Raw genomic sequence first — 11,024 nt, 5'->3', positions numbered from 1 at the left:
ACCTTCGGAGATGACTCACCACGGCGCACGTACAACGGACCAGCATAATCGATGCCGGTAGTTGCGAACGGCCTCTCGTGAACAACTCGGTCTTCAGGCAGCGGCGGGATGACTTCCGAGGCAGCCTTAGCCTTGTAGCGGCGGCATGTAACACATCGCTTAGTAATGTTGCGTAGCGCTCGTCGACCACCGATAATCCAAAATTTCTTACGGATGAACGACAAGACTCCTTCTACACCTTGGTGCATCCTTTCCACATGCATTTTCTCCAACAGCAACTCGGTCAGATGATGTTTGCCTAACAGGACTGGGTGCTTGGCTCCATACGCCAACTCGCTGTGCTGAAGTCGTCCCCCGGCTCTGAGCACTCCATGCTCATCCAGAAACGGTGCAAGCTGATACACCTTCGACCCAGGCTTCACTGGTTGACCTTGCTTAATCAGCTCAAGATCCTCAATGAAACATGCGGCTTGAACGATGCGGTACAATACGTTGTCTGCTGCAAAATAGAGTTCAGCACGAGGCTCAGTGTGCTTCCACTGCAACATCCGAGTCACCATGCCCTGTGCCCTCGACCACTTACTGAATCGGAGACACAATTCCTTATCAGATTCTCGACTACAGGTGGTGGCTGACACTCGTACTTCTACACTGGACTCATCTGTAGCTGCGGTTGAGGATGCGGTGGGCCAGTCATTGGGCTCCGTGATCCAGGTTGGTTCGCCCCTCCAGAACGGACTCCGGATCTGCTGTGCACTACTCCACCGCGACGGTAAATCTGCTGGGTTGTGAAGGCCCGGGCAATGGTTCCACACAATGCCGACCTTCTTCGAAATCTCTTGGACTTGACTGACGCGGTTAGCCACAAATGTTTTCCATTTGTACGATGAATTACTGATCCAATGAACGGTAGTGAGACTGTCAGTCCAGCCATAGACTTGCGTGACGGTCACTAGCAGCTCCTTCACCACAAACTCAGCGTAGCGAGCCGCTAGACATATTGTTTGTAACTCAAGGCGGGCTAACGTGGGCGGAGACACGGGTGCCACTTTGGCCTTGGCAAATACCAAGTGCGACTGTCCATTGACGACTGCATACAAACAACATCCAAACGTTTTCTCACTGGCAACCGCGAAGGCATGAAGCGCAATCGGCGTATCAAGATTGCAGCAAATCCAACGTGGTATGTCAATGCTCACCACTTCGGCCAACTCTCCCCACCATTGCGCACATGCGGCTGCGATGCCATCAGGCAACTTATCATCCCAGTCGCCGCCGACTTTCCAGGCTTGCTGTAGCAGTATCTTTCCCGGCACAACTGCCGGTGCTGCCAGACCTAGCGGATCAAACACTGACCCAACACACTTGAGGAGGGATCGCCGGGTCCAAACAGACGGCCTATCGGACTCGCCTAGCGCTGCTGTGCTGAGCAAGTCATCACTGGTTTTCCATTTCAGACCAAGGACTTTATCCCCGGCCTCTGGATCGCACGGGATTTTGTTGCCTCGCCACTTGCGTAACTCCATGGCAGCATCTGTAAGCACACGCACGCTGAACTCTTGCATCTCCTTGGCTTCCGAGGCATTTGAGACACTAGAGACCAAATCGTCAACGTAGAAACTCGTGAGCAAGAGATCAATACGATCTCGCTCTTTGGGTGCAGACAACGCCCGTAGCTTCTTCAAGTGATGCTGAATCACCGCAGTAAGCATGTATGGCAAGCAGTTTACGCCAAATGGCAGTTTCGTTAGCCTCCAGGTTAACAGTTCATCGCTGTCGCTTCGACCGGGCCACAAGAATCGCAGGTACGGACGGTCTTCGGGATTAACCGCGACCATGAAGAAAGCCTTGCGGATGTCCGCTTGCAGCGCGCTCTTATATTCACGGAACCGTAATAGCATACCTGCGAAACTCGGCAATAGCGACGGTCCAGGGTCAACCATGTCGTTCAACGACTTGCCATCTGGAGCCATCGCCAAGGCATTGAACACCACTCTTAACTTCGTGGCCCATCAAATCTGCTCTCCTCACCTTCTACAAGAAGAACTGAGACGGCTCACATCAATTTTGACAAACAATGGATACCCCTCGTCACTACTAACAAAACTTATTAATAACAACCAATCACGCAGGATCCGAAACCATTTGGGCATACAGGTGCCCCATGGTACTCCGCTTACCCTGGGTGCGTGCTGGTTCAGCGCGCGTTGAGAAGGAGGTGCGCAGCATTGTCTGTTCGTCTTACCCGTGCGTGAAATTGTATGTAGTATTTGGAACGAAGCGTGCGTTCAGTGTGAAGAAGGACGTTCTAACTACCCTTAGTAAAAGCAATCTTATCTATTTTTTTCAGTGCCGAGAATGTAAAAATCGGTACGTAGGTAGAACTCTTCAGCACCTGGGCGCACGCATCCGTCAACACGTGCCGTTAGGTCTTGTCCCTGTTGACGCTCGCGGTACTCGTCCTCGTCGTGGCCGTCCTCCAAAATGTGCTGTTCAGTCCGATACTGGAGTGCCTTTGTCTGCGTCCAGTGTCGATGTACGCATGTGCGCCTCCGCCTCAACGGGTGGGGAGCTTGACCCATCTCAGACTAGCGTGAGGAAGCGAGGAAGACAATCCCGAAAACCGCCCAATGTGACACCGGAGCTCACGGACACCGGAAGAGTTACCAGAAGCAAGGTGATGAGACGAAGTACTGGAGATTTGAATACGTCGGTACTGGAAGTGACAACAACGATCAACAAGAGGAAACGAGGAAGACCAAGGAGTCAAACGAAAACGACCATGAATTCAAAGGACGTTGGAGGTGTCAACAAGCCCAACGGAAGAGAACAACGGCAAACGTCGAAGGTGACAGAGCTAAATGATCGGACATCGTCCATCAAGCTTCATTTGTCGGGAAGTGCTAATTGTCGTGAGTTGTATAGTGATGATGTCTTTTCGGTTTTAACTCGTGGAAGGTCTAAGTAACATCTTGCTGTATTAGAAGCTCTGTATATTCGTAAACTAGATCCAGAACTATTTGTACAGAAGGAGAATGTGTTATCGTTGCAGTTGTTTGGTGTCACAACTCGTGAAAGTGTGACAAGTGCTTCTTGATGTGTTCAACGTGTTTGTACAACTTGCTGCTTTTGTTTTCGAGTTTTTTTAACACTTAAGTCATTTTATCGCCTATGTTGAAGTGTTGACTATTTCTCTATATTTCTATATAGTTACGTGTTTTTCCAAATTTCCAACATTCCCTGTACTATCCTGAAGAGAAGGGAAAGAAAACGTTTGATAGAAAAGAAGTGTCTACTGAATTGTGTGGATTTGCGTCGTTGCATGCGAATACTTATTACGAAACTGTTTTCCCACCGCCTCCAAACTACTGTTTGAATAAATATATAATAAATAACGAGAGAGCTTGGAAGCTCAGGGCCCTGCGCTATGCTTTGTTGCCTAGCTCATCGTGCATGTTGTTAGAACTGATGGAAATGCTTTTTCCTTTGATTAGCTAAATCATTGTTTTGCAAAAACGTTTCAATGAGATACTGAAGTACAAGTAACGTCTTCTGCATAGCTATGGGACCGGCGCTGACTCTGCCGATGACGGGCGTTCTGGAGTCGACGGGATGTCTGTCCTGACGTTTCCTGGGACCGGCGCTGACTCTGCCGATCACGGGCGTTCTTCTTCTTCTTCTTCTTCTTCTTCTTCTTCTTCTTCTTCTTATTATTATTATTATTATTATTATACTGACGGCAACTAACATCCATTCTGATTGCATTTACTCGTCTCCCTACTTCGTATTTCTTTCCAGAAAATCTCCCCATAGAGCAGGGAGTCGTTTACATAATATGACTCCCTGCTTTACATCTACATGACTGTATATACGTTATAATTATTATGCTATCGGCCTACATGCGATTTCCGGGCTGGTCGACAGGCGGCCCAGCCAGCCTGCTAAAGGGATCTCGGCCTCGCACACAAATCCACACAAAATTTAATGTTACTGCACTGAATGCATTCCCCCCATACACTTCGCATATATACTCATTCTCTTGATGGTACCGTACTCTTGAAGATACGGGACAGGTACGGGATAGCGCTAGGCATGTCGATGGCACAAACAAACAAAAATATTGTGGCCAGCTGTCTTTGCTGGTACGGTACAGTACGGGATAGATACAAAATAGCGCCAGGCGTGACACAAACAAACAAACACACAAACAAACACCAAATTAAAGCTGTGTGGACCCTGGCTAGCGCCAGACGTTACTGAAGTAACGTCTTCTGCATAGCTACGGGAATAATATTATGTACATGTGTGTGTATGCGGGGTTGAGAAGACACTAATGTGTATGCACGAGGCGAAAGCTAGTGTCAGAAACGGCCGAGTTCACACTCCGGTGCCAATGCAGGAGGAATTTTGGACTGCCTCTCTGTCTCTCTCAGTCTCTCTCAGTCTCTCTCAGATTTTCTCCCACTCAATCTCTCTGTCTCTCTCGGTCTCTCTCAGTCTCTCTCATTCTCTCTCACATTTTCTCCCTCTCAATCTCTCTCTCTCTCTCTCATTCTCACTCACATTTTCTCCCTCTCAATCTCTGTCTGTCAATCGCTCTTCATCTCAGTGTATGTATGCGTGCACCTTCCCGTACAGATATCGATAGGCACATTGCTACCCCTACCTTCCTGGAAAGTGGGACCGTGTTGTCAACATTTACACTGGAAAAGGCCCACATGACAACATCATTCGTAACACCGGGTTATGCTATACACCAGACAGGCCATCCAAACACGGTTGACGTTGTTACGGCTAAGGATGTTGCTGTGAACAGCAAGATATTCATTATAGCGCTGGTATTCGATGCAGGGAGCACTTACTACACATTGAGAATCGAGCTGATTCCTCGAGATGCACCTATTGCGACACAACAGAGGATTTCAGTAAGAGTGTCTGAGCTCTTCCTTGACGGGATTTCCATAAGCACAAATCTATTCAAGCCAGCAACACTCATTCGTAACGTGAGTGTGTTGCTTAGCAACCCAGCACTTCAAAATGTAACAGTAACAGCCATGGAAAAGGATGTGAAGATGAAGTGGGAGCTACCAAGTGCTGACCTACAACTGGACAATCCGTTCGCTGTCAACGTCATTGTTGAGGATAATGCTGAAGGACTAATGTTTCCTGACAGCACAGGCATGCATAACATCACTGCCCTTCGCAATGGAGTGTCCTCATCAAATGTCACCATCTTTGTCGAAGGTGAGTTCAGAAGAACGTGATCAATTCCCAGAACACGGAAGAATGGCTCATGTTTATGCAACTTGCGGTGGCAGCTTTGATCCGATCATTACTAGACAGCGATGGCTTATGTACAAATCAATAGATCAGCCCTGCACCAAGTTTAACTGACACAGCATGCTCAGAGGGAATAGAGAGGTTTCGTTTCACGTTGTTCTGCACTCCACCGTGAAATATCACGTCGGTGTAGCAAATTTTGGCGTCGAAACTCCCGTTCATGACGTGAGCTGAGGTCAACTCACGTTCGACGTGAACGCGAGTTTTTGAAAATTTACCCTAGCTATCAGGTTGAGATTATTGACTCGATTTTGTAGATTTTGCCTTAACTAGCTATAAAAATAATATTTGTGCGACTTTGGCCTTTTGCCGGGAATCCCGACTGCATGCGTCGCGATGGAACCAAAAATCACTTTTTTCACTTTTTGAAGTTTTTGCTCCTGTCGTCAGCAAAACGACGTGCTTCACAAGCAACGTGAAACGAAAGCTCTTTCTGAGCTCGCGTCAACGCAAAAATCGACGTTCACGTAAGAGCACAAATCACGCGGGTCGAAACCTTTCTAATAACCCACATGATTGAGTGTAACAATTACCCGTGTTGTCTACGTTTGCTGCGCTTCCTCATGTACACATTCCAGCATGCGAACCACATCTCTCCTCCCCCCCCCCCCTCCCCCCTCCCCCACCCCCGCCCAAAACAATGTTTTCTGATAAACACACAATATGCATGAAACCACATGTAAATGTTGCAACACTCGATTTGGTCCACTGTTAAATGTTGCTTAAAGCTCTCCCTTTTCTCTCTCTGTCTCTGTCTCTGTCTACCTCCCTCCCTTTCTCCTTCTCTGTCTCATAGCCAGCAATCGCAAGTCATCACGTAAATTGAAAATCAACACATTTTTTGCGAATCGACCTTTTTCAGTATCACTTTTCAACGAGAACAAAGCAAAATCGGCAAAACGAAGCCTAGAGGAAGAGAATCATCCTGTCCACTTGACCATCACGATACTGACATAGGTACGAGAAGAAACAACTAGAAAATCCACATGAAAACTGTACGCCCACCGTCGCGCTGACTTTGGTCTTGCCGGTTGAGATTTCAGCTGTTACTCCTCTGACTTCACTGGCTCGGCTGTAGTACAGGCATCCATCACCCAACACCTGAACCCTCACACCACCAAAGAGGCTAGTACCGCCACTGCACCTAACTGTTACTCCTCGGATTCAATTAGCTCTGCTGTAGTACAGGCATCCAACAGCTAGCGCCTTGACAAATATTGCACACACTGCCTCCACTAGGCATCTAGCACTCAGCTTCACACAATTCTCAATCGGCAAGTTAGCCCAAAGATTACATACCAGGGGTCCCGCTAAGCCTTACAATTGTTCCCGCCTGTAACCACCTTAAATTCCCATTACGCTGTGACCAGTCTGCATTTACCATTGTCTGCCTGATGATTGCACGCGGTATAGGATTGACCCTGACAATATGAGGAACTGTGCGGGACACTTATTTCGAAGTACATGAACATGTAGAGTGCCCAGGAGTTTTTATTTTATTTTTAATAGTGGCTGTAAATACAGTCTAATGCAAATAATAACAATTGCCCATGAGTGCTCACAGTGCATAAGTAAACACAGCCCTGCACCGGGTTACCGTGACAACCTCAGACGAAACAGAAGGGAAAAAGGAATTGTTGAAATGACGTAGTATGCATATTTCTGCCTTAGATGTTCAGAATCTCCATGGCAACCATGTTAGGAAAACTCCGAAAACTTTGATGCCAAGAAGCATGTACAGTAAAAGCCTTTCAAAACGTTTTAAACACAATACGTTGTAGAGCAATTCTACATTGGATGTTTAGACAGGAGATTGCATTTCAAAGAGAATAGTATATCCCCATTGCAAGCAGGAAGGTTTGTACTACCGCAACACTACCCTAGTGTCCTTCTAATAGATTGTTTGGAAAGATGTCCTTGGGACCGTGGTAGGTAAAATTCACAATGAAAACATCAGACTTGATATCCAGCCAAATTAATCCCCAATGATACAAAATACAACGTGAGTCACGACGTTTTTGTGGTATCGAGTCTTGATGATTACCTGTCTTGTTGTCAATACGTGGTTGCTGCCTCAATAAAATTAATGCAAGTTGAAGTATCATCAGGAATTCGCAGCTAGCCAAGGGAATGCGACTTTCTCAGCGAATCCACGTAAACCCATTCCATTGCCCTGGCAGGTGAGAGCAGTTTGCAGAAATGAAGGCCGGCCACCAATGGTATTGGATTCTGCGTGGAGTACTTGGACGCCCAGGCTGTGACGAGGGCCTCTGTGCCGGACGTGTCAATCTGCAATGGCTCAATGCTCCAAATGGGGAATATACTGGTGACTTTGTCAGGAGCCATCCTCAATCGCTGGCCGTATTTGAGGAATCGCGCCTTATTTACGGCGTTCGCTTTGCCGACTGCTTGCTCGTATGCGGCTTGATTGATATCGGCGCATAGGGACGGACCGTCTGTGGTGTTGAAATCGGCTGGAGTAATACCAGCATGCTCGTAGCACCGTTGCCTGGAGTTGAACTTTACCTCCTGCTGCACGGCTGCAATCGGGGCTAGCGACTCATCAGCCACATCGCTCTCTGCATAGACATTCTCGACAACAGACGTTGTGTTCAGTGTGCAATTGATGTCGGTGGGAGTGCAGGAGTTCAATATCTTCGGCAGATAGTCGTGCGGAAACACCTCGTTGACGGGCCAGAGAATACTTCGATCGGCTACGGACGTCCGGGACGCCCCGAGGCCACACATCAAGGTCTGGGCAGTCTCTATCCAGGGACTGCGTGATGAGCAGTTTTTGTCGTCTGTTTTCGCATAACACGGCGAGTGTAGGTGGTAGAATGCCTCTGCCTCAAAGCTTTCCACGATCGGAGTGAGAACATCATCAGCATCGCGTAAGCCTTGGTCCAACAGATTTCGTGCTTTCGCAAAAATCTCCCGGAATGGCAAATGTTCGTATTCGGCTGATGATACTTGGTCACCCTCCCGCAGAACATCCTCGAATTTTAGTGCCATGAATGCCGACGATATTGACGTCACAGCGTGGGTGGCGTTGGCCTGGCTTTGCTCCGGTTTTAGGTCCAGTTCCTGTGCAATGGGTGGCGGCGGACCGGATGCAAACTGCATATGCGAAACTCCATTCAGAACAATGTGAGGAAAGCCGTAATTGATTGGTGGCGAGCCAGGATGTAATATCAGATGGTAATAGGACTCAGCGATTCGCGTTATTCGCGTGACGCCATCCATATCGCCAGCCATGGTCATCACCCCGGTTGGGAAGGTACTGTTGCGGTGTTTTCGCTGCAGATATGAGCCGAGCAGGACGACCCCCTTCAGCGGGGCGGGCAGTGGTGTGACTTTACGCTGATTCGCGACGTACTTGATGGCCCAGTCCTGCATAGGGAAACTGCCAGCACCATGACCAAAGGCGTACAGAAGTCGTGTGTCGCTCTTGTTGAATCCAAGCGCATCCAGGTCACTCAGCATGTGGCTCATGTACGAGTCAATGAGATCGCTGGTAGGAGTATCTTGGGGAAAGTCGACTAGTCCAACCCACAGGTAGAACGGCGCGTCCTGTTGAAGCTGTCTCCCTAATTCCGCGTATGCACCTGCGTCGATACCGACCTCCTGTACCAGCAGAGCCGCACAGAACGGCATTCCATGCTTGCTGGCCAATGGCGAAAGGACGGTTCCTGCTGATGCAGCGGCCGACACTCCACCAGAGCCACCATGGCCATGGGCAGGTACGGCTATCAGACTGCCTATGACGGCTAGGAGCTGCAACAAACGTCGAATCATCATTTTCATGATGTGAGACGAATCGCGCTTCCCCAGAGAGAAACCGACGGCGCAAGTGGCCCGCTCGCACTCTTGCGTGAGGGCAAGATAACAGTGATAATTGTAGGGTTTCTCCCACGACCTTGAGGAGAACGTGGACTAGACATATCACTAATAGCTGGCCAAGCGGCGGAGTGGAATGCTATTTTACCCGTTGCCGTCGCATTTCATTCATTTCGGCTGACAGGAATAATTGTTGGAGGCCTGTGCTCGGACGACGTGACTTCGGAACTCCTGGGACTCGACTGCCTGTGTGCTCTGTGTTTGTATGCTGACAGTACATTGTAGACGTGGTGTATCACTGGCCTGCTGGACGTACTTGACATGTTCTTGACGTGGCCCGCATGGCTCAGTCTACTTCCCACCTACAGATCTCGTGCATCTACCCATGATGTTTTTTGCAAGGCTGCCAGACACTGACACACAATCAGCGTGCTCCGGTGCAGATGCAATTCGGTTTGGGCGTGTTCTGCAGAAGCTTCAACTTCTGCTGTGTGTGCTGCGCATGGTTCACATAGCACGGGGATATGCTCTCCCATAGAGAAAGAAATGCAATACTGTGTGTGCTGCGCATGGGTCACATAGCACGGGGATATGCTCTCCCATAGAGAAAGAAATGCAATACTGGAACAGGCTCTTAACTTGGATAGTGAACTTATACTTTTATATTATATTATGCCCTATTAAAAATTTAATAAATAATAATAATAATAATATTATTCCAATGCTACTATTGCTAGAACAGCTTCAGTATGTAAGCAGACGAAACGTGTGTAAAACACGTAAAAATCCGTAATTTTCTCGCGAACACCACATTAAATAATCTTTGTAATGTGTTGTACGTGGTTGTTTTGTTGCATTGTACCAAGAGTATAACCCCCCCCCCCAAGAGTGTGCAACTCATGACACCCTTTCTATGGGGTTCGCCGACGGCGAAAACTCACATCACGTGGTGTAGTGCCGCAGTTGTACGTTTCCAGCCCGTTTTTAGCGAGCAGCGGAGAAATAATAAAAGCACTCTCAGACAGAAACTCACGCGCGGATGCAACTTTACTCGCCAGCTGCTTGGACTGGACCGCCAAATAAGTTTGAGAACCAAGTTCAACAAGATCCTCACGTCTCCGGTTGGTGATGGAAGCACAGTTACGTGCTCGACAGAAACAATTCTTCATTCCATCATGTCTCAAAAAAATTACACAACCCCAAAGACATGTTTTAGCTGACTGCGGCCCATTAACTAATATTTCCCTCTTTGCCAGAAGTTTTCAACTTAAATAGAGAACTCTGTGTGGGCTGGCGTGTATGTACCGCCATTTCTTCAGGTGTTTTCCTACCACAACGTCTCTGCTAAGAATGTTTCCAAATTGAAAGAATGGCTGAGGAGATATGGATTAAGACGCACCAAGACGTTACAACATGATGCCTGGGCACGAGACAAACGCAGGCACCCGATCCAGGGACGTAGCAAAGCAAACGAGATCACAGCGCATGGTGTGCAAGTATGCTGATGCCTTTTGTGCGTGGAGATCACAACTAGGGGTAAGCGGATTGTGCTCGGAAAATGACCAGATTATGCTCTACCTGATGCTCGCAACAGGATGCTGAAGAAAACAACCAATTATGCTTTTATATTCTTCACTAAAAAGACCAAAAGAACAAATAAACGTCATGAAAAAAGGACTCAGACCATTGTCATGATGTGGACTGGAAGCTTTGTGGATGTACAAGACAATAATATGCAAGAGGAATATCAAATTCACAAGCAAACGCTGAACTTTTGGGAGATGTCCTATAGTGGCTAGTAAAATAATATTATTATTCCAAATCGACAGGAAGCGCAATGTATGGGT

The 11,024-nt window shown here is 47.9% G+C and overlaps 1 protein-coding gene across 1 annotated transcript; it reads right to left on the bottom strand.

Annotated features, from left to right (window-relative positions):
* Positions 1 to 6,926: 6,926 nt before the first annotated feature.
* LOC135812120 (uncharacterized) lies at positions 6,927 to 9,316 on the bottom strand. The gene has a single exon (XM_065325450.1). It carries the CDS (start codon positions 9,142 to 9,144, stop codon positions 7,459 to 7,461), a length of 1,686 nt encoding a protein of 561 aa, XP_065181522.1. The 5' UTR covers positions 9,145 to 9,316; the 3' UTR covers positions 6,927 to 7,458.
* Positions 9,317 to 11,024: the final 1,708 nt, after the last annotated feature.

Source organism: Sycon ciliatum, chromosome 3 (genome assembly GCF_964019385.1).
Source record: "Sycon ciliatum chromosome 3, ocSycCili1.1, whole genome shotgun sequence".
Classification (NCBI taxonomy): Eukaryota; Metazoa; Porifera; class Calcarea; order Leucosolenida; family Sycettidae; genus Sycon; species Sycon ciliatum.
The sequence above is the reverse complement of the archived record's forward strand: the minus strand, read 5'-3'. Positions and strand labels throughout refer to the sequence as shown.

Excerpts from the sequence above, each read along its gene's own strand:
- LOC135812120 (XM_065325450.1), bottom strand. The coding sequence starts at position 9,144 with ATGAAAATGATGATTCGACGTTTGTTGCAGCTCCTAGCCGTCATAGGC.